The sequence below is a fragment of the Salvelinus alpinus genome, chromosome 29, assembly GCF_045679555.1.
Source record: "Salvelinus alpinus chromosome 29, SLU_Salpinus.1, whole genome shotgun sequence".
Taxonomy (NCBI): Eukaryota; Metazoa; Chordata; class Actinopteri; order Salmoniformes; family Salmonidae; genus Salvelinus; species Salvelinus alpinus.
The window spans coordinates 19,005,207-19,032,635 of NC_092114.1; the positions used below are offsets into that span (position 1 = coordinate 19,005,207).

General features: G+C 44.5%; 2 protein-coding genes across 6 annotated transcripts in view; one reads left to right on the forward strand and one right to left on the reverse strand.

Annotated features, from left to right (window-relative positions):
- hibadha (3-hydroxyisobutyrate dehydrogenase a) overlaps positions 1-23,106 on the reverse strand; it is a 48,086-nt gene extending 24,980 nt beyond the window's left edge. The window contains exons 1-4 of the mRNA XM_071375008.1: positions 22,982-23,106; positions 15,558-15,718; positions 14,835-14,944; positions 14,134-14,255 (exon numbers count right to left, since the gene is read on the reverse strand). Of these exons, the coding sequence (XP_071231109.1) occupies positions 14,134-14,255; positions 14,835-14,944; positions 15,558-15,718; positions 22,982-23,054 (466 nt within the window). The 5' untranslated portion in view covers positions 23,055-23,106. The remainder of the gene's footprint in view (positions 1-14,133; positions 14,256-14,834; positions 14,945-15,557; positions 15,719-22,981) is intronic.
- Positions 23,107-24,106: 1,000 nt separating this feature from the next.
- The window catches only part of LOC139559220 (tax1-binding protein 1 homolog A-like), a 51,373-nt gene continuing 48,050 nt past the window's right edge, over positions 24,107-27,429 (forward strand). For 2 of the 5 annotated variants that reach the window (XM_071375009.1, XM_071375014.1), the window contains exons 1-2: positions 24,107-24,242; positions 24,964-25,183. In XM_071375009.1, coding sequence (XP_071231110.1) covers positions 24,992-25,183 — 192 coding nt within the window. In that variant the 5' untranslated portion in view covers positions 24,107-24,242; positions 24,964-24,991. Of the gene's footprint in view, positions 24,243-24,960; positions 25,184-27,429 lie in introns of all 5 variants that reach the window. The other 3 variants (XM_071375010.1, XM_071375012.1, XM_071375013.1) reach the window with 3 other exon arrangements.

The window sequence follows — 27,429 nt, forward strand, 5'->3', positions numbered from 1 at the left end:
ATACTATTGTTTGTACAGATGAACGTGGTACCTTCAGGCGTTTGGAAATTGCTCCCAAGGATGAACCAGACTTGTGGAGGTCTACAAAAAAAATTATTGGCTGATTTCTTTTGATTTTCCCATGATGTCAAGCAAAGAGGCACTGAGTTTGAATGTCGGCCTTGAAATACATCCACAGGTACACCTCCAATTGACACAAATGATGTCAATTAGCCTATCAGAAGCTTCTAAAGCCATGACATTTTCTGGAATTTTCAAAGCTGTTTAAAGGCACAGTCAACTTCGTGTATGTAAACTTCTGACCCACGAATTGTGATACAGTGAATTATAAGTGAAATAATCTGTCTGTAAACAATTGTTGGAAAAATGACTTGTGTCATGCACAAAGTAGATGTCCTATCCGATTTGTCAAAACTATAGTTTGTTAACAAGAAATTTGTGGAGTGGTTGAAAAATGAGTTTTAATGACTCCAACCTAAGTATGTAAACTTCGACTTCAACTGTAAATTCTTGGTTTGACTACTGGAAATCTAAAAGGTGGCCTTTGTTCTAATATAGAGCTCTCATCTTAACGGCTGTCATGTTTTGTCTTTGATCATGTCTTGTCCCTGTGCTTCCCTCTGCTGGTCTTATTAGGTTCTTTCTCTTTCTCTCTCTCTATCGTTCCGTTCATGCTCCCAGCTGTTTCTCATTCTCCCTACGACCTCATTTACTCTTTCACACCTGTCCCCTATTTTGCCCTCTGATTAGAGTCCCTATTTCTCCCTCTGTTTTCCGCTCCTGTCCTTGTCGGATTCTTGTTTGATGTTTGCAGTTCCTGTGTCTTGTTCCGCCCTGTCGTGTTCTTTTGCCTTCTTCAGATGCTGCGTGTGAGCAGGTGTCTATGTCAGCTACGGCCTGTGCCTTCCTGAAGCGACCTGCAGTCTGTGGTCGCGTCTCCAGTCGTTCCTCTCTTTTGACGAGAGGATTTCAGTTTCCTGTTTTGGATTTCCATTGATTTATATCCAGGAGTATCATTATTTGTTTTATACTGGATTAAAGACTCTGTTACTATTACGTCGCTTTTGGGTCCTCATTCATCTGCATTACAGAAGAATCCGACCAAGAATGGACCCAGCGACTACGGATTCTCTCAACACTGCCGTCGAGTTCCAGGGAGCTATGCTCGGCAGACACGAGCAGGAATTGTTTGCTGCTCGTCATGCCGTTGAGACCCTGGCCGCTCAGGTCTCCGATCTCTCTGGACAGTTTCAGAGTCTTCGTCTCGTGCCACCAGCTACTTCCTGGTCTTCCGAGTCTCCGGAACCTAGGGTTAATAACCCACCATGTTACTCTGGGCAGCCCACTGAGTGTCGCTCCTTTCTCACCCAGTGTGATATTGTGTTCTCTCTCCAGCCCAACACGTACTCAAGAGAGAGAGCTCGGATCGCTTACGTCATATCACTCCTTACTGGTCGGGCTCGGGAGTGGGGCACAGCTATCTGGGAGGCAAGGGCTGAGTGTTCTAACGATTATCAGAACTTTAAAGAGGAGATGATACGGGTTTTTGATCGTTCAGTTTTTGGGAAGGAGGCTTCCAGGGCCCTGGCTTCCCTATGTCAAGGTGATCGATCCATAACGGATTACTCTATAGAGTTTCGCACTCTTGCTGCCTCCAGTGACTGGAACGAGCCGGCGTTGCTCGCTCGTTTTCTGGAGGGACTTCACGCTGAGGTTAAGGATGAGATTCTCTCCCGGGAGGTTCCTTCCAGCGTGGACTCTTTGATTGCACTCGCCATCCGCATAGAACGACGGATAGATCTTCGTCATCGAGCTCGTGGAAGAGAGCTCGCGTTAACGGTGCTTCCCCTCTCCGCATCTCAACCATCTCCTCCCACCGGCTCAGAGACTGAGCCCATGCAGCTGGGAGGTATTCGCATCTCGACTAAGGAGAGGGAACGGAGAATCACCAACCGCCTTTGCCTCTATTGCGGTTCTGCTGGACATTTTGTCATGTCATGTCCAGTAAAAGCCAGAGCTCATCAGTAAGCGGAGGGCTACTGGTGAGCGCTACTACTCAGGTCTCTCCATCAAGATCCTGTACTACCTTGTCGGTCCATCTACGCTGGACCGGTTCGGCTGCTTCCTGCAGTGCTTTGATAGACTCAGGGGCTGAGGGTTGTTTTATGGACGAAGCATGGGCTCGGAAACATGACATTCCTCTCAGACAGTTAGGGAAGCCCACGCCCATGTTCGCCTTAGATGGTAGTCTTCTCCCCAGTATCAGATGTGAGACACTACCTTTAACCCTCACAGTATCTGGTAACCACAGTGAGACCATTTCCTTTTTGATTTTTCGTTCACCTTTTACACCTGTTGTTTTGGGTCATCCCTGGCTAGTTTGTCATAATCCTTCTATTAATTGGTCTAGTAATTCTATTCTATCCTGGAACGTTTCTTGTCATGTGAAGTGTTTAATGTCTGCTATCCCTCCTGTGTCTTCTGTCCCCTCTACTCAGGAGGAACCTGGTGATTTGACAGGAGTGCCGGAGGAATATCATGATCTGCGCACGGTCTTCAGTCGGTCCAGAGCCAGCTCCCTTCCTCCTCACCGGTCGTATGATTGTTGTATTGATCTCCTTCCGGGGACCACTCCCCCTCGGGGTAGACTATACTCTCTGTCGGCTCCCGAACGTAAGGCTCTCGAGGATTATCTGTCTGTTTCTCTCGACGCCGGGACCGTGGTGCCTTCTTCCTCTCCCGCCGGAGCGGGATTTTTCTTTGTTAAGAAGAAGGACGGTACTCTGCGCCCCTGCGTGGATTATCGAGGGCTGAATGACATAACGGTTAAGAATCGTTATCCGCTTCCCCTTATGTCGTCAGCCTTCGAGATTTTGCAGGGAGCCAGGTGCTTTACTAAGTTGGACCTTCGTAACGCTTACCATCTCGTACGCATCAGAGAGGGGGACGAGTGGAAAACGGCGTTTAACACTCCGTTAGGGCATTTTGAATACCGGGTTCTGCCGTTCGGTCTCGCTAATGCTCCAGCTGTCTTTCAGGCATTAGTTAATGATGTACTGAGAGACATGCTGAACATTTTTGTTTTCGTTTACCTTGACGATATCCTGATTTTTTCACCGTCACTCGAGATTCATGTTCAGCACGTTCGACGTGTACTCCAGCGCCTTTTAGAGAATTGTCTCTACGTGAAGGCTGAGAAGTGCGCCTTTCATGTCTCCTCTGTCACTTTTCTCGGTTCTGTTATTTCCGCTGAAGGCATTCAGATGGATCCCGCTAAGGTCCAGGCTGTCAGCGATTGGCCCGTCCCTAAGTCACGTGTCGAGTTGCAGCGTTTTCTCGGTTTCGCTAATTTCTATCGGCGTTTCATTCGTAATTTCGGTCAAGTGGCTGCCCCTCTCACCGCTCTGACTTCTGTCAAGACTTGCTTTAAGTGGTCCGGTTCCGCCCAGGGAGCTTTTGATCTCCTCAAGAAGCGTTTTACATCCGCTCCTATCCTTGTTACTCCTGACGTCACTAAACAATTCATTGTCGAGGTTGACGCTTCAGAGGTGGGCGTGGGAGCCATTCTGTCTCAGCGCTTCCAGTCTGACGATAAGGTCCATCCTTGCGCTTACTTTTCTCATCGCCTGTCGCCATCGGAACGCAACTATGATGTGGGTAACCGCGAACTGCTCGCCATCCGCTTAGCCATAGGCGAATGGCGACAGTGGTTGGAGGGGGCGACCGTCCCTTTTGTCGTTTGGACTGACCATAAGAACCTTGAGTACATCCGTTCGGCCAAACGACTTAATGCACGTCAAGCTCGTTGGTCGTTGTTTTTCGCTCGTTTCGAGTTCGTGATTTCCTATCGTCCGGGAAATAAGAACACCAAGCCTGATGCCTTATCCCGTCTCTTTAGTTCTTCTGTGGCTTCTACCGACCCCGAGGGGATTCTCCCTGAAGGGCGTGTTGTCGGGTTGACTGTCTGGGGAATTGAGAGACAGGTAAAGCAAGCACTCACTCACACTGCGTCGCCGCGCGCTTGTCCTAGTAACCTTCTGTTTGTTCCTGTCTCTACTCGTCTGGCTGTTCTTCAGTGGGCTCACTCTGCCAAGTTAGCTGGCCACCCCGGCGTTCGGGGTACGCTTGCTTCTATTCGCCAGCGGTTTTGGTGGCCTACTCAGGAGCGGGACACGCGTCGTTTCGTGGCTGCTTGTTCGGACTGCGCGCAGACTAAGTCAGGTAACTCTCCTCCTGCCGGTCGTCTCAGACCGCTTCCCATTCCTTCTCGACCATGGTCTCACATCGCCTTAGACTTTATTACCGGTCTGCCTTCGTCTGCGGGGAAGACTGTGATTCTTACGGTTATCGATAGGTTCTCTAAGGCGGCACATTTCATTCCCCTCGCTAAGCTTCCTTCCGCTAAGGAGACGGCACAAATCATCATTGAGAATGTGTTCAGAATTCATGGCCTCCCGTTAGACGCCGTTTCAGACAGAGGTCCGCAATTCACGTCACAGTTTTGGAGGGAGTTCTGTCGTTTGATTGGTGCTTCCGTCAGTCTCTCTTCCGGGTTTCATCCCCAGTCTAACGGTCAAGCAGAAAGGGCCAATCAGTCGATTGGTCGCATTTTACGCAGCCTTTCGTTTCGAAACCCTGCGTCTTGGGCAGAACAGCTCCCCTGGGCTGAGTACGCTCACAACTCGCTTCCTTCGTCTGCTACCGGGCTGTCCCCGTTTCAGAGTAGTCTTGGCTACCAGCCTCCTCTGTTTTCGTCCCAGCTCGCCGAGTCCAGCGTTCCCTCCGCTCAGGCTTTTGTCCAACGTTGTGAGCGCACCTGGAGGAGGGTCAGGTCTGCACTTTGCCGTTACAGGGCGCAGACTGTGAGAGCCGCCAATAAGCGTAGGATTAAGAGTCCTAGGTATTGTCGCGGTCAGAGAGTGTGGCTTTCCACTCGTAACCTTCCCCTTACGACAGCTTCTCGCAAGTTGACTCCGCGGTTCATTGGTCCGTTCCGTGTCTCTCAGGTCGTCAATCCTGTCGCTGTGCGACTGCTTCTTCCGCAACATCTTCGTCGCGTCCACCCTGTCTTCCATGTCTCCTGTGTCAAGCCTTTTCTTCGCGCCCCCGTTCGTCTTCCCTCCCCCCCCCCCCGTCCTTGTCGAGGGCGCTCCTATTTACAAGGTACGGAAGATCATGGACATGCGTTCTCGGGGACGTGGTCACCAGTACTTAGTGGATTGGGAGGGTTACGGTCCTGAGGAGAGGAGTTGGGTTCCATCTCGGGACGTGCTGGACCGTTCGTTGATCGATGATTTCCTTCGTTGCCGCCAGGGTTCCTCCTCGAGTGCGCCAGGAGGCGCTCGGTGAGTGGGGGGGTACTGTCATGTTTTGTCTTTGATCATGTCTTGTCCCTGTGCTTCCCTCTGCTGGTCTTATTAGGTTCTTTCTCTTTCTCTCTCTCTATCGTTCCGTTCATGCTCCCAGCTGTTTCTCATTCTCCCTACGACCTCATTTACTCTTTCACACCTGTCCCCTATTTTGCCCTCTGATTAGAGTCCCTATTTCTCCCTCTGTTTTCCGCTCCTGTCCTTGTCGGATTCTTGTTTGATGTTTGCAGTTCCTGTGTCTTGTTCCGCCCTGTCGTGTTCTTTTGCCTTCTTCAGATGCTGCGTGTGAGCAGGTGTCTATGTCAGCTACGGCCTGTGCCTTCCTGAAGCGACCTGCAGTCTGTGGTCGCGTCTCCAGTCGTTCCTCTCTTTTGACGAGAGGATTTCAGTTTCCTGTTTTGGATTTCCATTGATTTATATCCAGGAGTATCATTATTTGTTTTATACTGGATTAAAGACTCTGTTACTATTACGTCGCTTTTGGGTCCTCATTCATCTGCATTACAACGGCAGCATTTTTCACTGAGTTCAAGGCCTAAACATACGATACCATTTCTAACATTACAGTAACGTTCCTTCCTCCCCAACCCCCTGGGAAGACAGACTGTTTACAGGCCTTCAGTGCAGCCTCATGTAGTCCAGTGATATAATTATATCCAATGGGAGATATTTTCTCAAACAAATTAAAAACCCAAACAAGCGCCATAAAAACTTGATGGATATCAAGTAAATAACTGAAATGGAGTTAGAAGAGGGACAGAGCGCTAACCAAAATCACCACACACACACATAAAAAATCTGCACTTTCAACAGTTTATCTGCCCAAGTCACTAATGCTAGTCCTTCATGTTAAAAACAGTCTTTATCTGCTGTGCTAACGAGCTCAAGCCTGAGAACCACCCCACACTGCATGCACACACAGACAAACATCATGAAAACACACCCTGAGAGACTGTAGCAGAGAGGGATAAAGGGGGAAGAGAAAGTCAGAGAATGATGCTGAAAGACATGCAACAGACAATCTTTCTCTTCGCTGTGTTTCTTCATTGACCAGTAGCCTGACCATCATAATCATTATCAGAGCCTGCTCCATTCCAGAGAGACAGTGGTCAATGCAAGGAGACAGAAGAGAGATCATTCCAGAATCAATCCTCCCTGTGGCCCAAAGCAGACACATTGAGTTTGAGTCGGACTGATAATGACCCCCCCACACACGCTCTCTTAAGATGAGTGACATATAGGGAGGGGTTTAGGAGAATTTGATGGACAGAGCCTTATAGTACGACTGGCACAAACACCAGCTGACAAATAGGCCTACACACCCACAGAGAAGGACACCACACAGCACACGCACAGTGTTGAGAGGGACAGTCCCCCAGCTGCTGTGGGTCTGCTTCCATCTGGACTCCAGGCTAGAACACCACCCCCTTACTCCCCTCCATTTCCCCCTCCCCTCATCCCCTCTCTCTCCCCTTAACCAGCCTCCCTCTGGTCCCACTAGTGAAGGGCTTGTTATGCTAATCTGGTCAGTCCAGTGCTAGTTAAAGCATCTGCATACTAGGCTTGGTTTGCTCCTATCAGAACGCAGCTGGGCGAAGTGAACGTCTGTGCCTCGCATACTCCCTCAAAAGACCTTCGCTTGAAAAACAAGAAACAAGCGGCAATAGTACAGTTTGTCCCTCTTGAGACGCCGTAGCCAGTATACACTTATTCAAAATAGAAATCGGTAATTCATTTTGAAGTTTTTGCTATGGAGGTCTTAGTTGCTCAATTTGACATCTAAGATGTTTGGTGCAGTATTTCTCAAGGGAAAATATGTGCATGAAAACTAGTCGTCTCTCGTTGAATGGCAACAAACAGTTCATTGAAAAATCCCAACTGTTGACCAATCACCGACGAAGGAGGTGTAGACTTCGGCTACCGAACTTCAGCTTGCCTCAGGAAAATTGTTACGTGCACAAAGAGCCCCAAAAAAAACATTCCGAAGACCAAAACAAAGAAAAACACAATATATGCAGTATATATTTAGTTAGTCATCACTGCACTGACAGCAGGCCCAGCCAGCTACCCACGGCTGTAAAACCTACTAGGCACATCTCTCTCTCAATCGCTACCCTAGAACCTTGGAACCTTAACATGCCTTCTTTTGGCCAATGGTTAGCTGTGGCAATTTGCCTGTGGCTTTCGGTGATGCAGAATGCAATAAGCTACACGGTACGGTTACCAGTGTTTTCCACAAGTACACAGAGTAGCCAGCCAAATAGAAAGAAAGTGGGGGTCCGGGGTTGTTTGCTCACCTGGGTTCAACATTTTGTTGCAGAAGGAGCTCTATTGGTGGCCTCTGATAAATTCTAATGTCTGGACTCCATCTGAAAGACTTCACCTCGAAGACTGGGAAAATGTGTTGTAGTATTTGTGTAGAACAGGTATTCCCACTGGGGTACACCAAATAAAAATCTGATTCACATTGAAGAAAAATTATTTAACACAGACACACAAAAGTTTGGGGTCACTTAGAAATGTGCTTGTTATTGAAAGAAAATCACTTTTCTGTCCATTAAAATAACATCAAATTGATCAGAAATACAGTGGAGACATTGTTAATGTTGTAAATTACTATTGTAGCTGGAAACGGCAGATTTTTTTATGGAATATCTACATAGGCCATTATCAGCAACCATCACTCCTGTGTTCCAATGGCACGTTGTTAGCTAATCCAAGTTTATCATTTTAAAAGGCTAATTGATCATTACAAAACACTTTTGCAAAAAGTTAGAACAGCTGAAAACTGTTGTTCTGATTAAAGAAGAAATAAAACTGTCCTTTAGACTAGGTGAGTATCTGGAGCATCAGCATTTGGGGGTTCGATTACCGGCTCAAAATGTCCAGAAACAAAGACCTTTCTTCTGAAACTGGTCGGTCTATTCTTGTTCTGAGAAATTAAGGCTATTCCATGCAAGAAATTGCCAAGAAACTGAAGATCTCGTACAACGCCGTGTACTACTCCCATCACAGAACAGCGCAAACTGGCTCTAACGAGAATAGAAAGAGGAGTGGGAGGCCCCGGTGCACAATTGAGCAAGAGGACAAGTACATTAGCGTGTCTTGTTTGAGAAAGTTCTCACAAGTTCTCAACTGGCAGCTTCATTAAATAGTACCCGCAAAACACCAGTCTCAACGTCAATAGTGACGAGGCGACTCCGGGATGCTGGCCTTCTAGGCAGATTTCTTCTGACCAGTGTCTATGTTGTTTTGCCCATCTTAATCTTTTCTTTTTATTGGCCAGTCAGATATGGCTTTCTCTTTGGAACTCTGCCTAGAGTCGCCTCTTCACTGTTGGCTTTGAGACTGGTGTTTTGCGGGTACTATTTTTTATATATTTTTTAAAATAAACTTTACCCCCTTTTCTCCCCAATTTTCGTGGTCCCAATCGCTAGTAATTACTATCTTGTCTCATCGCTACAACTCCCGTACGGGCTCGGGAGAGACGAAGGTCGAAAGTCATGCGTCCTCCGAAGCACAACCCAACCAAGGCCCACTGCAACTTAACACAGCGTGCCTCCAACCCGGAAGCCAGCCGCACCAATGTGTCGGAGGAAACACCGTGCACCCGCCCCCCTTGGTTAGCACGCACTGCGCCCGGCCCGCCACAGGAGTCGCTGGAGCGCGATGAGACAAGGATATCCCTACCGGCCAAACCCTCCCTAACCCGGACAACGCTAGGCCAATTGTGCGTCGCCCCACGGACCCCCCGGTCGCGGCCGGCTGCGACAGAGCCTGGGCGCGAACCCAGAGACTCTGGTGGCACAGCTAGAGCTGCGATGCAGTGCCCTAGACCACTGCGCCACACGGGAGGCCGCGGGTACTATTTAATGAAGCGGCCAGTTGAGGACTTGTGAAGTGTCTGTTTCTCAAACTAGGTACTAGTGCCGGTACTCAGCTCCGTTGAGCTCCTACCCAAGTCAAGTAGGCTCACTGGCAGGGAAACTCAGAGGGCCCAGAATATTTGATACAAGTTTGTGCAAGCTTCGGGGCCGGACCCAACTTAATAGTTGATACGATGTTTCAAGTGCGTTGCAAACAGGCCATGTGTAGCCATCAAGATTTAAAGGATTTTTATTTTTAGCAAGATATTTTCTACCTGCAGACTGCAATGTTTTTATTTGCTGGCTTTATGTAGTTGGCAATAGAAGTTAATTGAAGGTTTGTATAATTTTTATTTAGATTTGGATATAATTTTGATTAACCACATGATAATGATTGAGATATGAAGACTTGAAACTTTTGCGAAAATGTGCATATGAAAACCATAACTGGTATGCAGATCGGTTGAAATGGTCAGATAAATTGGCATTCCACATGAGAAAGGTTGCAGACTCCTCGTGTTGCCTATTACCGGCAACTTCAGGAGAGTATTGGCAGAATCTGCAAAAGCCAGCAGGAGCGAGAAGAGAATAGTTGGGTCAGGTTAAGTTCTGGTTATCTAAATCTCTGGCGCCCTCGAGGCATGTGTCTTATTTAATCAAACCGTAAACTTAAAGATTTAGACAAGCTCAGTGCTTATAGTTGATTTTATTAAAACACAGAGTGTGTTTATATACGGAAAAATACACGTTTAAACATTTTGACCAATCGATTATTTTTGTTGGATACAGCCCTAGCCAGGACTCCCAGCGGTTGGCTGTGAAACACGCAAAATAAATTAATATGCCAGAAAACAATAATTAGGCTTAGTCGTGGATTTAGACTTAGCCTAATTAATGCAAATTCACGAGCTTCATGCTCTTTCCCTCGGTGTAAAGAAATTGGACTGCAACCAACCACAAAGCACACAAATTGTAACAGGAGGCAGACAGCAGATTGCTTTTTCCTGTCATTGCTGGCTTTGTGACTGACAGGTGCTTATTCTATCAATAGATCACTAGAAGATGCAGATCGTTCGTTCTAGTATAACCGAACACGTAGCAGGTGTAAAAGAAACGGCTGAAACTAGATCCCCTACATCCTGGTCTTGACGAGAAGGGGAAAAAACTGTCAGGGGAGGTTCTCTTCTGCACTGTTTGACCAATCCAGCAGATGTGTAGGATGAGTTAAGATGGGAGTGTCACCATGTTAATGTCCAAAGCGGAAGTCAAGTCACAGGCTCTATTTCCATTTCCCCTGAAAACTGGAACATCGGTTGCTGGGGACTCGGCAGAGTCTAATTCTAGCGGGAGAGGGCTCGATGAACTAGAGAATTTAAACTTTTAAATGAAAAGTAGCCTAGTTAATTTGAAGTGCAAAAAGTAGCCTGCTGAAAATGAGTATTTAACCTGTTGAAACACAGCAAACGTGTGCAGTCTGAGACAAACTGTATACAAACACATTAAGCTCCCACGGTCACACCAAAGTTAATGCAGTGAAGTCCCTTACACACACACACACACACACACACACACACACTTGTTCTCAGCGTTACTTGTTCTCAGCGTTGGGAAAACAATGAATGGCTTTTAAAGACTTTTAAAGTCGCCGTCCGTTAGCGATGTGGCGGCCCACTGCCGGAATACAAGACGCAGACGCAGGCATGCTGGGTAATTACCGCTAACGACCCCGCTGCTGCTCCTATTTCTGCCATCGCCTTGCCAACAGCCCGGGCTCGTGACGTCAGAGCCTGTTTTGTTGTGGGTCTAGTTTGAATGCGGACACTTAACAACACCAGACAGTGGTGAAATTGTGTATTTTAGAGTGTGCTTGTTTGTGTGTACAGTAAGTGACTATGTGCAGTATGTGTGTGTGGGTGAAAGAGTATCTATGCCAGGACATAGTAGGCAGGGCTAGGCCAGACAACTGGTCAGTAAGAGCAAGACCGGCAGAGAGAGGGAAAGGAAAGAAAGAGATGTTTTTTTGATTGTCGTTTTTTAACAAGTTTATTACTCCTCGTCTCAGACCCCAGGAAAAACTGCCAAACCCCTATTGACGCACCCGAGGTGGGAACCAAACACACACACACACACACATTTAAAAACACACTACCTCATTCACCACAGGATTAATTTTGAATAAAAAGAATATCTAAATTTAAAAAACAATAAAACCCCAAAAGCACAGGAAGTCTGTCTGTGAGGATGCTTGAGTGTCTGAAGTGACTGAAAATGTTTATGATCTTTCCATGAATCTGTGTGTGTGTTTCAGTGCTTTAAATAGCGTAGCTAACATATTATATATCATAAGCATGAACTCAAACAAAAATAAGTGTGTTAGGGGTCAATGCGCACGCGTGTGTGCGTGCGTGCGTGCGTACGTGCATTGGCGACTTCATAATGAAGAAGATTCTGCTGGGACCACCAGTCAAACTGCCTAAAGTTTGTGTGTGTTACTGTCGTTAGATCTGGATCTGATATCAAGAGATCACAAGAAACAGAAGGGACTGTCTCTAACAAACACAGACATACTACATACACCTTGTACTTGATTGATGAATTAAGGTCACTAACTAGTAAATAACTCCCCTCACCTGGTTGTCTAGGTCTTAATTGAAAAAAAAAAAAAAAAAAACCTGCCTTCCATGGAATGAGTTTGACACCCTGCTCCACATGCATACATATGGCTCCCTATTGGGGTAGAGTGCCACCTCCTGGACAAACGCAGCATGTCAAATCCCCTCCCCCACTATCGGTCAGAGAAGCCCTCAACACAACACACACAGGGACGTCTGTAGTTTACACTCCACCTCCTGATCTCTCCCTCAGTCTTCTCTTCCCCAAGTTCAGCTTATCACCAATGGGCTACTTTCATCCTCGACAAGGGGGTTAGAGGGCAGTTCTGTTAGGATCTGTATATGAGATTTAGATAGTGGACAGTCAAGTGCGTGTGTGTTTGTGTCTGAACTTGGAAGTGTGTTCGTGCTGTCAGGCGTCTGTGGGGCTCAGGCCAGAGGTAGCATGTAAATCATTGGCCATTCCAGAGCAGTAAACCAGGCTTTGCTAAGAGCCCAGAAAAGAAGTGAGTAAACTGTGCTTGTGTGTGTGTGTGTGTGTGTGTGTGTGTGTGTGTGTGTGTGTGTGTGTGTGTGTGTGTGTGTGTGTGTGTGACTGTGTGTGTAAAACAGGCTTAGTTAAGAGCCCAGAGAGGAAGTGTGTAAACATTGTGGCTGTGCGTGGCTGTGCGTCTGTAAAACAGGCTTAGTTAAGAGCCCAGAGAGGAAGGGTCTTCACAGGTCTGCACTCACTAACTACAGCCTGTCTACACTGCAGACGCCAGCATGTAAACACACAGAGCGTGTGTGTGAGAGAGGGAGGGAGTGTTTTGTGTGAGGAATATGTGTGAGAAAATGAGTGTTGCCAGAGAAGCATACGACCACAGTGTAGGCTGTTGGGGATCGTCAAAAAGTGAATCTGCAGAAATGTGAATCAGTCGTATTTGTACATGTGTGTGCCCCCCGGTTGGTGTGGCCGAGGTGAGAGGGAGTTTTACAGCTACTCGTCTCTCCTCTCACTCCCTGTGGGGCCAGTTTCTCTGGTCTTGATCTACATGAAAGGCACTGACAAGAGATACCCGCCATTATGGCTCCATCAACATCAAAAACACTGACACGGTACTCTCCATTACGGCTCCATCAACATCAAAAACACTGACACGGTACTCTCCATTACGGCTCCATCAACATCAAAAACACTGACACGGTACTCTCCATTACGGCTCCATCAACATCAAAAACACTGACACGGTACTCTCCATTACGGCTCCATCAACATCAAAAACACTGACACGGTACTCTCCATTACGGCTCCATCAACATCAAAAACACTGACACGGTACTCTCCATTACGGCTCCATCAACATCAAAAACACTGACACGGTACTCTCCATTACGGCTCCATCAACATCAAAAACACTGACACGGTACTCTCCATTACGGCTCCATCAACATCAAAAACACTGACACGGTACTCTCCATTACGGCTCCATCAACATCAAAAACACTGACACGGTACTCTCCATTACGGCTCCATCAACATCAAAAACACTGACACGGTACTCTCCATTGCGCCTCAAGCCATTAAGGAGAACGCTGTCCTGTGCACTGTCAAGGAGCCATCAGATTGACGACTTAAAACCTTAACCTTGCCTTTAAGACCCAGTCAAAGGCAACAATAAAACCCACTCTACACTGACTACAAAGGGTGGTCACTGTCTGGCTAGAATGGGGGGAGGAAGTACAGCGTTGAACACAAATCTGAATTGAACTACCAACACTGTATTGTACCTGCTCAGGTAAGAGTCGTATTCATTATTGCACACCGTAGAGAAAAGTTTTGCAAAGGAAAAAAAAACGAGCGTTTCTTATTGGACAAGTTCAGGTAGTTTTTCCCAGTTTCGGCCCATTTGCACGTTTCATTCCTAGGATTCTGATCTGACAATGTTTCCTTCTAGCCTTAAATATGTTGCCATTTAACAGGATAAATTTCCACCAGCTGTTGATCTGTCGCCGGTGTATAGCACCAGAGTCTATAAATACAAGCTCTATATCTATAGATACACATAGGAGTACATGACATGTTTAGCATTGCTGCAAAAGCTCTACAGTTGATGTGTTTGTGTCCAAGGTGAAATGAAGACTAGAGAGAGAGGTGTGTGTGTGTATCATGTCTATCCAGAGACTGAACCACCAGTAGGCCAGAAACAGGAGAAGTAAAACCTTTCTTTGGATATGACTAGTAGACTGACACAGTACGTGATCGCCATAGGAACAGAATGTTGACATCCCAAACCCGTCCCTTACCTCCTGACACGGGAGCGTCCATGAACACGGCGCCCATCTTCTCGGCGGCGAGGGCCATTTCCTTGGAGACGGAGGGGTCGATGGTAGAGGAATCGATGAGCAGCGTTCCCTTCTTCACTTTCCTGAGAAAGAAGAACAGGATTATTGACATCTGAGATCCTTGGGACGGCCCTACTCTAAACCCTAACCGTTACCCTAACCATTTTAACATTTTGACTTCACCGGGGTAGGGACGTCTCCAGGATCCCAGAAAACGGACCAGAAGAAAAAGACGAGGAAAAACACAGTCACATGACCATATCACATGATCTCAGAGCACAGACCCACAGTACCAGGCTCTGTTTCAGGGCCAGCACAGGCACACCTGACTTAACTTAGTTCGGAGACCATGATCAGTTTAATCAGGTGCAGGGCTAGAACAAAAGCCTGTACAATTGGTGACATCCCCCCCCACGTCTTCACTGTAAGCAGCTCTGAATGAGCAGCTAGGCTCTACCGTGCCTTCCAATGGAGTTTAAAACTATCTGCTTCCTTCCAATAGGGGGACAGGCCAGTTATAGGGGGACAGGCCAGTTATAGGGGGACAGGCCAGGTATAAGGGGACAGGCCAGGTATAAGGGGACAGGCCAGGTATAAGGGGACAGGCCAGTTTCTACATCTATAGTTCTGGTGAGGAGGACCAGAGAGGGGGAGCTTCTTACTTGAGGATGCCGTTGGGTCCAGTGTAGACCTCTATGACGTTGGGACTGGAGGGGAGCATGGTGATGATCCTATCTGCTTTATCTGCAACCTCCGCTGGAGAGTCCAGGATCTGGACAGGGAGGAAAGGGATGGGAAAGAAGGAGTGAGAAATAAAAAGAAAACACTAACAGAGATACAATGACGTTTCATCCCTATTCTCCATATTCCTGAAGTGTGCACTTACACAGTCCCGTCATGCATTTAAAAGTGTTGGATTGGTTTAAGCATTGGCTGAAGGGAGTTTCCACCATTGTTAAATCAATGATTGGAAGTGTTGGGACGCAGCCTGAGAAACCCACACCAGCAGATGTACTTCTACCATCCCCTCCAGACTCAGCAGATACACAGCTAACATGTAGGGTACACGTAGCAGTAATGTGGCCTATGCTCGTCTCCCTGTTGACCTACTGCTGTGATTCAGGGGTAATGGAGAGCAATACAGTAAGTCAGAGAAAACACACAAGGCCGACAAACAGCTAACAGCTGCGGGTGGGCGTCCTATTTTTTATACATTTCTGGGCGTTTCAACATGTAGCCCTCCAGCAGGTGATCTACTGTGCATGGTCAACATTCATTATGGTGCGTCTTGTCTAGTGCTATGATCACTGCAACAATTCAGTGGTAATGTAGAGAAACACAGTAAGCAGGTTAGGTGACGTAAGTAGGTACTAGCTAGGTGTTACCTGTGCCCCCTCGTCTTGTAGCTCCTTGCAGGACTCAGGGAAGACGTCGGTGGCAATGACAGGGTATCCGTGCTTCAGCAGGTTCTTGGCCATGGGACTGCCCATGTTCCCCAGCCCAATGAACCCCACTGGAGTCTTAGAGGCCATCAACCTACTAGACACTGGAGAGCACACACAGGGAACACAGTCAATACATTGGCATAGTACAGAAAATTGTAGAGACATAAAGTAAACTATGGTTAAGTTAATACATTCCTACTTAAAATGGAGGATTCACCCTTTTTTAATGTTATATCGTTTTTGTGCATCTCTAATGATGTTCTATCGATTACCGGGGTCATTTCATGTTCATCTGAGTTCTTGGTATTCACGTTGGACAGAAATACAGCTGGTATGACGAGTTTTGCATCACATCATACAGGCTGTATTTCTGCAGCTTGAACTTCGAATAGCTCAGATACACATGAAAACATGAAATGACCGCAGGAATCGATAGAACAACGACTTAGAGATGCACAAAAACAACATAACATTTAAAATTGGTGAATGTTTCCTTTAAGTAAACTGTCTATCGTAGTTTTTTGTTGTTGTGTAACATTAGTTCCACACCCCCGTGTTTCCCATAGATTTGACTCCTTGCTGTAGCCCGCGGGCTAAAACCAGCCAGCATGGGATTTTTTTGGGCCAGCCAAAGTTTATAAAAATAAATAAATTATATACAGTGGGGAGAACAAGTATTTGATACACTGACAATTTTGCAGGTTTTCCTACTTACAAAGCATGTAGAGGTCTGTAATTTTTTATCATAGGTACACTTCAACTGTGAGAGACGGAATCTAAAACAAAAATCCAGAAAATCACATTGTATGATTTTTAAGTAATTAATTTGCATTTTATTGCATGACATAAGTATTTGATACATCAGAAAAGCAGAACTTCATATTTGGTACAGAAACCTTTATTTGCAATTACAGAGATCATACGTTTCCTGTAGTTCTTGACCAGGTTTGCACACACTGCAGCAGGGATTTTGGCCCACTCCTCCATACAGACCTTCTCCAGATCCTTCAGGTTTCGGGGCTGTCGCTGGGCAATACGGACTTTCAGCTCCCTCCAAAGATGTTCTATTGGGTTCAGGTCTGGAGACTGGCTAGGCCACTCCAGGACCTTGAGATGCTTCTTACGGAGCCACTCCTTAGTTGCCCTGGCTGTGTGTTTCGGGTCATTGTCATGCTGGAAGACCCAGCCACGACCCATCTTCAATGCTCTTACTGAGGGAAGGTGGTTGTTGGCCAAGATCTCGCGATACATGGCCCCATCCATCCTCCCCTCAATATGGTGCAGTCGTCCTGTCCCCTTTGCAGAAAAGCATCCCCAAAGAATGATGTTTCCACCTCCATGCTTCACGGTTGGGATGGTGTTCTTGGGGTTGTACTCATCCTTCTTCCTCCAAACACGGCGAGTGGAGTTTAGACCAAAAAGCTCTATTTTTGTCTCATCAGACCACATGACCTTCTCCCATTCCTCCTCTGGATCATCCAGATGGTCATTGGCAAACTTCAGATGGGCCTGGACATGCGCTGGATTGAGCAGGGGGACCTTGCGTGCGCTGCAGGATTTTAATCCATGACGGCGTAGTATGTTACTAATGATTTTCTTTGAGACTGTGGTCCCGGCTCTCTTCAGGTCATTGACCAGGTCCTGCCGTGTAGTTCTGGGCTGACCCCTCACCTTCCTCATGATCATTGATGCCCCACGAGATAAGATCTTGCATGGAGCCCCAGACCGAGGGTGATTGACCGTCATCTTGAACTTCTTCCATTTTCTAATAATTGCGCCAACAGTTGTTGCCTTCTCACCAAGCTGCTTGCCTATTGTCCTATAGCCCATCCCAGCCTTGTGCAGGTCTACAATTTTATCCCTGATGTCCTTACACAGCTCTCTGGTCTTGGCCATTGTGGAGAGGTTGGAGTCTGTTTTAATTGAGTGTGTGGACAGGTGTCTTTTATACAGGTAACGAGTTCAAACAGGTGCAGTTAATACAGGTAATGAGTGGAGAACAGGAGGGCTTCTTAAAGAAAAACTAACAGATGTGTGAGAGCCGGAAATCTTACTGGTTGGTAGGTAATCAAATACTTTTGTCAGGCCAAAATCTCTGCTGCAGTGTGTGCAAACCTGGTCAAGAACTACAGAAAACATGCTTTGTAAGTACAGTGAGGGAAAAAAGTATTTGATCCCCTGCTGATTTTGTTCGTTTGCCCACTGTCAATGAAATGATCAGTCTGTAATATTAATGGTATGTTTATTTGAACAGTGAGAGACAGAATATCAACAAAAAAATCCAGAAAAACGCATGTCAAAAATGTTATAAATTGATTTGCATTTTAATGAGGGAAATAAGTATTTGACCCCTCTGCAAAACATGACTTAGTACTTGGTGGCAAAACCCTTGTTGGCAATCACAGAGGTCAGATGTTTCTTGTAGTTGGCCACCAGGTTTGCACACATCTCAGGAGGGATTTTGTCCCACTCCTCTTTGCAGATCTTCTTCAAGTCATTAAGATTTCGAGGCTGACGTTTGGCAACTCGAACCTTCAGCTCCCTCCACAGATTTTCTATGGGATTAAGGTCTGGAGACTGGCTAGGCCACTCCAGGACCTTAATGTGCTTTTTCTTGAGCCACTCCTTTGTTGCCTTGGCCGTGTGTTTTGGGTCATTGTCATGCTGGAATACCCATCCACGACCCATTTTCAATGCCCTGGCTGAGGGAAGGAGGTTTTCACCCAAGATTTGACGGTACATGGCCCCGTCCATCGTCCCTTTGATGCGGTGAAGTTGTCCTGTCCCCTTAGCAGAAAAACACCCCCAAAGCATAATGTTTCCACCTCCATGTTTGACGGTGGGGATGGTTTCTTGGGGTCATAGGCAGCATTCCTCCTCCTCCAAACACGGCAAGTTGAGTTGATGCCAAAGAACTCCACTTTGGTCTCGTCTGACCACAACACGTTCACCCAGTTGTCCTCTGAATCATTCAGATGTTCATTGGCAAACTTCAGACGGGTATGTATATGAGCTTTCTTGAGCAGGGGGACCTTGCGGGCGCTGCAGGATTTCAGTCCTTCACGGCGTAGTGTGTTACCAATTGTTTTCTTGGTGACTATGGTCCCAGCTGCCTTGAGATCATTGACAAGATCCTCCTGTTTAGTTCTGGGCAGATTCCTCACCATTCTCATGATCATTGCAACTCCACGAGGTGAGATCTTGCATGGAGCCCTAGGCCAAGGGAGTTTGACAGTTGTTTTGTGTTTCTTCCATTTGCGAATAATCGCACCAACTGTTGTCACCTTCTCACCAAGCTGCTTGGCAATGGTCTTGTAGCCCATTCCAGCCTTGTGTAGATCTACAATCTTGTCCCTGACATCCTTGGAGAGCTCTTTGGTCTTGGCCATGGTGGAGAGTTTGGAATCTGATTGATTGATTGCTTCTGTGGACAGGTGTCTTTTATACAGGTAAGAAACTGAGATTAGGAGCACTCCCTTTAAGAGTGTGCTCCTAATCTCAGCTCGTTACCTGTATGAAAGACACCTGGGAGCCAGAAATCTTTCTGATTGAGAGGGGGTCAAATACTTATTTCCCTCATTAAAATGCAAATCAATTTATAACATTTTTGACATGCGTTTTTCTGGATATTTTTGTTGTTATTCTGTCTCTCACTGTTCAAATAAACCTACCATTAAAATTATAGACTGATCATTTCTTTGTCAGTGGGCAAACGTACAAAATCAGCAGGGGATCAAATACTTTTTTCCCTCACTGTAGGAAAACCTGCAAAATCGGCAGTGTTTCAAAAACTTGTTCTCCCCACTGTGTATATATATATATATATATCAATTCCGCAAAAAATGTGTTTCATTTAGGAAATCTGCTCACCAAGTATTCCCACAAAATAAAAACAGAAATGATCGTGACTCAATGTAATCAAGGTAGCCTTGTCCTTTTCAAATACAATTTATTTTTGGGCTTAGTTATGGTCAATTTGCAGTGTACAAATTATAATTATGTTCCGGCCCCCTAATCATCCACTCTGCCAAAAATTGGTTAGCTGGCTGAAGAAATGTCCTATTCAGAGACCAGAATTTGTTATGCAATATCTGATGAGTAGCTGAAGTCAGAGTTGCCATTTTCCGACGAAATTTGCCTATTTTGAAAACGATGTCGTGGGTGAAAATGTATTGGTTGCAGGTTTTTGGGCTACTTTGAAGTTGCACGCCATGGCATTTCTCTTAAAGCTGCAATATCCTCTACGGGATTGGTGTCCCTAAACCGGGACGGTTGTTGCTAACGTGCGCTAAAGTGACTAGAATGACGTTGTATACAACAGCCAACTTTCCGGGACATAGACATGTCTTATATGGGCAGAAAGCTTAAATTATTGTTAATCTAACTGCAGAGTCCAATTAACAGTAGCTATTACAGTGAAAAAATACCCTGCTATTGTTTGAGGAGAGTGCACAACAAAAAACTTTTATCACAGCAACTGGTTTGATACATTCACCTCTGAAGGTAAATAATGTACTTATATTCAGTAATCTTGCTCTGATTGGTCATGCTGAGGGGCCCAGAGATAAAACATAGCATAGTTGTGTTTGATAAAATAAATTTTTATAATTAAATGTAGGAACTGGGTTCTACAGTTCGATCCCACTGCGGTCTCTGGCTCCACACCCACCCCGCCCGGCCATCTAGATGTGTGACAGTTAGTGTATAAGCTAATGATCCAGCATTTCAGCACGACAATGATCCCAAACACACCGCCTGGGCAACGAAGGAGTGGCTTCATAAGAAGCATTTCAAGGTCCTGGAGTGGCCTAGCCAGTCTCCAGATCTCAACCCCATAGAAAATCTTTGGAGGGAGTTGAAAGTCCGTGTTGCCCAGCAACAGCCCCAAAACATCACTGCTCTAGAGGAGATCTGCATGGAGGAATGGGCCAAAATACCAGCAACAGTGTGTGAAAACCTTGTGAAGACTTACAGAAAACGTTTGACCTCTGTCATTACCAACAAAGGGTATATAACAAAAGTATTGAAATAAACTTTTGTTATTGACCAAATACTTATTTTCTACCATAATTTGCAAATAAATTCATTAAAAATCCTACAATGTGATTTTCTGGATTTTTTCTCCTCATTTTGTCTGTCATAGTTGAAGTGTACCTATGAAGAAAATTACAGGCCTCTTTCATCTTTTTAAGTGGGAGAACTTGCACAATTGGTGGCTGACTAAATACTTTTTTGCCCCACTGTACATATACATATATTTCACTGTGACCTGCTGCTGCTGACTTTCAAGCAGTGAGGCAGGCTGTTGCTGAGTGATAAAACATATTAACACGCTAGAACTGATGCGCATCAAGAAATAACGGCTCTGGAAAACAACTTTGGCCGCACTACAGCGCATTAGATAAATTCACTCCAAGGCGATTTAAACATTCTAATGTCAACTTTGCCTATGGAAAACCGTTTCAAGCGAAGTGTTTTCCGCATGCTCAGTTCTTGAGGGCTGTGCATATGGAAATGTTAAATGGAAAGTATGAAACTCACTTGTGTGCTTCTGTTATGGGGAAAAGTTCTCAATGAAACTGACATTAACTGTGGAGAATGAGAATGAGAATGAGACATTTGCATCGACTGGCCATCAAATCTCTTTAGCCTACATTACCATTTGATACAATAAATACGTTAAAATTATGATATCACTGGAGTCATTGCAAATCAATTTGTGCCACTTGTGTAGCCTACCTGGAGCTGGCAAACAGATTTAATAAATAGCCTATAACTTCATATTATTGTTATTATGCAATTATTAATGGTCACATTTAGTTAATTGGAAGTTATCAAAGCTCTATCACAATTGCCTATCAGTTGTTAGAACGCATTAAATTGACAGTAACAGTCAGTCAGATTAGGATATAGGTTAAAAAAAAAACCTGGCTGTTGTTGACAAGCATATTCAGTTCATATGCACATTACTCATGTTAAATTCAGTGATTGAAATTACGACCCCATCCTCAGTAGCCCAACGGGCAACAAGCACTTGTTACCTCGAAGTCGCCTCGCTATTCATGTTGAATATATTTGTCTGTCAATTTGAACTAAGCAAGCTACTAAATCATACAGCTTACACCTTACTGTAGTCTATCTGAAATGAGATGTAGGCCTATCAGGAGCAATAGGCTACCTGCATCTATGTAGCTAAGCAAACCATGGAAAAGTTGAATTACAATCATAAAGCCAGATTTTAGTCTGTAGCCTGTGCCTATTGAAATGACAAGTCAATATCGCAAATGGGTAGCCCTGAATGCCGATTGGCTGAAAGTCGTTGTATATCAGACCGTATACCACAGGTATGACAAAAATAAAAAAAACTTTTTACTGTTCCAATTAAGCTGGTAACCAGTTTATAATAGCAATAAGGCACTGTGGGGGTTTGTGGTATATGGCCAATATACCACGGCTAACAGCTGGCTGTAGCCAGGCACTCCATGTCGCGTCATGCGTAAGAACAGCCCTTAGCCATGGTATATTGGCCATATACCACACCCCCTCATGACTTATTGCTTAAACATTGCAGTCAAAACTTGCTAAATCACCATCCATTGCTGGAAAATTATCTGGCGAGTTTAGTAAGGACAAATTACCTTCTCTTGCTTCATATTCAAATTCCTTTATTATGTCACAACTCGCAATAATGATTATTTTGATTAAAACAGAATTTAGGTTAACGGCGTTACACTTTATGTCAATACTGCTTAATTGGCTTGATAAAGTTATGGAATAGGGTTTATTGGATAAATGTGGCACCACAGATGGAGGGCCATTTGGAGTTCAACATCAGTGTGAAGCGACGATATGAACTGATGTAGTTGTGTTAAATGAATTGACACATAGGTATGATAGTGTAGGAAGAGCTGGGAGGGAGCCTTATGGCTAAATTCAAATCACCAGGCTCGGGCTAGTATGTAGGCACTATAGCCACGAAGAACGTCGTGTTCTACTCAGTTGGTCACATGTAGAGTCAAGGAAACATGAGTCTGCAGAATTGACTAACTACTTATAGGGATTTGTGAGATAGATGAGGGCATAGCCATGTCCATTGTTTCAAGCTATCACTGGCAATCAGTTCATGGTCGTATTTCATTAACGTCAACATGGGAGGCCATTGTATTTAGCTAACGCAAAACACAAAAACACAGCAGGTAACCAACCAACTGTTCAGAAGATATCAAAGTTATCCACAAAAACCGCCACTAACACACCACAAATTCCTAGCTAGGAAGTGTGTTTTTCGGTTGCATGTTGTGCTATTATGCACATGCACACCACGAAAAATACGGTGGAAATTTTAAAACTGGTAAATACGTTACCCAGAACCAGATCGACATGTTGTTTATTGCACCTTTGCAACAAATTCCGAGACCCTCTGAACAACGCAGCCATTCTTCGTTCCCCTTGACCTCGGCGTTTACAGTGACAGCTGACAGACAGGAAGTAAAGGGGAGTTAGTTATCATTGAGTGCTATTTGGACCACTCAGTGGTCTCAGCCGAACGCAACAACCAATAGAAATCTTAAAAGGTGGGACATCCTGTGTGTTCATGTCTTACGTCTCTTTTCAGTACAGTACTGTGTTTTTGGGGTACATTAGTAAATTGGTCTCAGACGCTGAAATAAATCTTTCGAGTGCGGCCTTTTTATTCGATGCAATATTAGTGAATGTGCTATTACCATTAAAACTATTCAAACGCAAATCGTTTGTGGTCATTATCATTTTTAAACATTATATTTACGGTTATGGGGAACCTTGATCGTGTTCAATCAAACATCGTTTTCAACAAAATGTTATAAAAAAAAATATTTCCACCAGTCAGAGTATTATCAGAGTATTATTACCCAAACTAATGTGCATGCGTAGTAGAGTATTTTTATTTATTGAAGTTTTAAGATGTACTTTGTGTTTAATGGTGTAAATTTTGGTTCATTCTCTTGTCCTCTGTGTGTCTTTTTGGTGAATTTGTGCCCCTATCTCTATCAAATCGCATGCAGACTCTAGCGTCACTTTGTGTAAAAAAAAATTGTATCTTTATTTAACTAGGTAAGTCAGTTAAGAACACATTCTTATTTCCAAGGAGGGCCTAAGAACAGTAGATTAACTCCATTGATCAGGGGAAGAATGACATATTTTTACCCTATCAACTCGGAGATTTGATCTTGCAACTTTTCGGTTACAAGTCCAACGCTCTAACCCCTGGGCTACCTCACCCCAGTGTGTACAGGGTGTGTGTGTATGTGAGTGTGAGTGCCGCACTAGGCTATTTATTTCCCAGTGCAATTACAGCAACTGTGCAAATAATCTTACATTAGTCAGAGATAGCTACTTATAGTCATTCATTATAAGCATTTTAAATAGATTATTTCGAGGCATCAAATCATTGACATTTTCGCATGGTGCAACTGGAATCTTTTTCCTCAGCACCACCATCCCATCCCGGAAGTGACACCATCAGTGACAACCAAAGCTCAGTGGTTGACAACGGGGCCTGAAGCTGTGACAACAACGGCTTTTGGACTGTCATATGTTGTCTTTCAAAACATCATTTTACCTTGTTTGGATTCATATGTAAGACAGGTAATGAATCGATTTAAACGGAAACAATAGCTGTGATTGTCGTATTGCTAGGGGGTTTGGCCTATCAAGACAGATAACCCTGAGATTGTTGCTAGCTACCTTGTTGTGGTCAGATCAGTTTCGGTAGCTAAAAGGCCATTGAAGGTTAATGCGCAGCTAGATACTTAATCAATTCAGTTGTCAATGACAATGAAAGTTACTTTAAGGAATCGTTATCTATGCGAACAGTTTATCTAGGTAGCTAATCATCCTAAATGTGTTTTTGTCAGATACAGCCTCTTATAGCTAGCCTCTCTTCGTGCGTGTGAAAATGCCACCTGTGCTGGCTGTGTTGCTAGCTAAATTAGGTCGTCCTTGTTTTGGCGCACACGCGCTTCAGCTCTTTGCTGCTTTACTATAACAGTGTGTTTTACAGTTAACGGGATCTTATGCAGTCTGACGTTTGCCATCATATCGTCATTTCAACATTCGTAGGCAGGCTTGGAATTATTCCATGTTACATTTCAGTTCACTAAAGCCTACATGTAGATCAAACAACCTAACAGTGGGACTCGATCAGTTCAAATGTTATTGTAAATGGGTCAAATGTACATTTGCTAGGTTAAATTTGAGGTGTGTGAGTGAGAGAGGAGAAAATATGCATGCCTGGCCAGGCTTGTTTTCATATCCCTTCACTATTTTCTCTCTCCATATTCTCTCGCTTCCTTATTTCCCCCAGCAGGTCAGACAAATGAAGTGACAAGCAGGATATGATGTCCTCGTTCCAGGTGGTGGGCTCTTCGCCCACCAGTGGCATTGGTGTCATGGAAACATCAAACTTTGCTCATGTTATCTTCCAGAACGTTAGGAAGAGCTTCCTGCCCCAGGAGGCACTGGAGTGTCGCTACACCCTCACCTCCTACATCACCCCCAACCCCAAAGACTGGGTGGGCATCTTTAAGGTAACATCACACGGTGTGTCACCCCCCAGATGATTTGGTGGGGGTGGGGGGGGCTTCTGAAGAGTGTCTTTCTTCACTCTGCTGATGACTGTGTTTCTCCGCTCACACATGAGTAATAAAGGCCTAGTCCACACATTTTGTGGATTTGTTTTTTTCTTATAATAATTGTAAAAATATGTTTTATTTATTTACATTTATCAGCACCCCTGCTTCCCTTGTCTATGGCCAGTTGTAATTTGATGCATCAAATACAAATATGCCCAACTCCAAGCTCTGACCCCAAAAAATAACATGGCGGACAATTTCTCTTGCCTCGGATCAGTAGTAACCACCCAGTTTAATGATAGTTATCTTAAAATTAAAAGACGACTCTAACATTTCTACACCCCAGTAACATACAGGATTTGTGTCATCTCAGACATCTTCTAGTACAACAGTTGAGCTAGCTAATGAAATGCTAGCTAATTTGCAATACTAGCTAGCTAACTAGCTGGACTCAACTCACAGCCGTTTAATCAACTGACAGTGACTACCGCATTTTGGGGGATTGCTAACTGGGTTAAATCTAGCTAGCTAGCATTCTGGTCACTCACTGAGCAGGCAGTAGCCAACAAATCGTGGATGCATGATCAGCAAACAGTGGAAGATGAGCCAGCCTGCATAGCTAGTTTGTTTTCAGACAAATATGTTCAACTCAGCTATTTTGGGAGGGTTATTAAACTATATAGAGCCATGACTACATGTAACTCTATTCCACATCAGGTAACTGATGCAAGCCGTAGAATCAGATTTTAAAAACAGGTAAAAATACACCTTATGGAACAGCGGAGACTGTGAAGAGACACACACAAAGGTACAGACACGCACACGTATATTGTAATATTGTTGAATGATGGTATTATACATTTTGTATTGTGTGTATATATGTAGTGGTGTAATAATGTTATATGATGTACTGTTTTATCTTTTGTTGTATATGTAAGTGCCCTAATGTGTTTGGACCCCAGGAAGAGCTAATGGTGATCCCTAATAAATACAAATAGAGGACTGATTGACCGACGTCGGTTCAATTACTTGAATTCCACTTACCTCCATTTTTTTGTTTTGTTAGCTCAACATGCTATTTCTCTTGAGATAATTCAAATCATTCATTGGGCTGAAGGGCGTTGTAGTTTTCATTAAACAAATATTCAACGTAGTTCAGTGCAGAAATGTGGTAATTATCTACAATGACCATAATCCATTGCGGATTTTCTTCCAGGCTCTGACTGAGACGGATAGCCTACACACAGACCGCATGAGAGAGGATAGAGACAGTTCGTGAGGTAGATCTACCCGGGTGATATTTGTAGTAGTTGGTAAAAAGCAGTCTTGAAGAACTAGTAAAAATGATTTTGGCCGACAGCTAGCTACTAGCCTAGCTAAATAGGATGACTAAAGACAGTACAGTATGGGGAGCAGAGATAACATTGTCTGACTGGCTGGCTGCTACTGCCTGAGCAGACATGATGACTTTAAGAAATAAAAAATAATAAAGTAATCAAATAAATACTAAGTAATAAACACAACTGAAATATTTTATTATTTCATATTATTATCCTCATTTTCGATTGATGTCTACCCACTGTGGACCTGACAGAGACAATGAAATGTTTCAATGTTTTGGCAATTGAATGTTCATAATTTTTGGCTTTGGAATTTCTATTAAAAAAATCGCTAAAATAATTTGTTTAAAAAAATTTAAACAGAAATCGAAGACCGTGATTATTTTTTAATAACCGAACCGACCTCAAGAAGCACTAATCCCTCAGCACTATTAGTAACTTACAACCGGAGGATAGCTAACTGCCTGAAATGTAGCTAGCTAGCGCACAGGCCAGGCAATATCCACTAGCTAGCTAATCGTGGATGCATGATCAGCCAACACCCGAGAGTGGAAGCACTAGAATGACATAAATTGCAGCTAATGTGGTAGTTGGCTAGATGTAGCAGTCATGGCATTACTAGGCAAACTGAGTTTGCTGCCTGTCATTCCAGCTCCTACAACCAGGTTAATGGGACCACTTGTTCTATGTAGCATAGTGACACACCAACATTCACAGGTGTGTTTGAGGGTACGTTAATGTCAGAAGGTAACCGCACTCTTGCAACCTGAAAATGCAAGTTTTTTTGTGAAAAATATATAAAAAATAAAATGTTGGGATCCGTTTTGTTAGTGTATTAATGTTTCCTCATGACCCAACAAC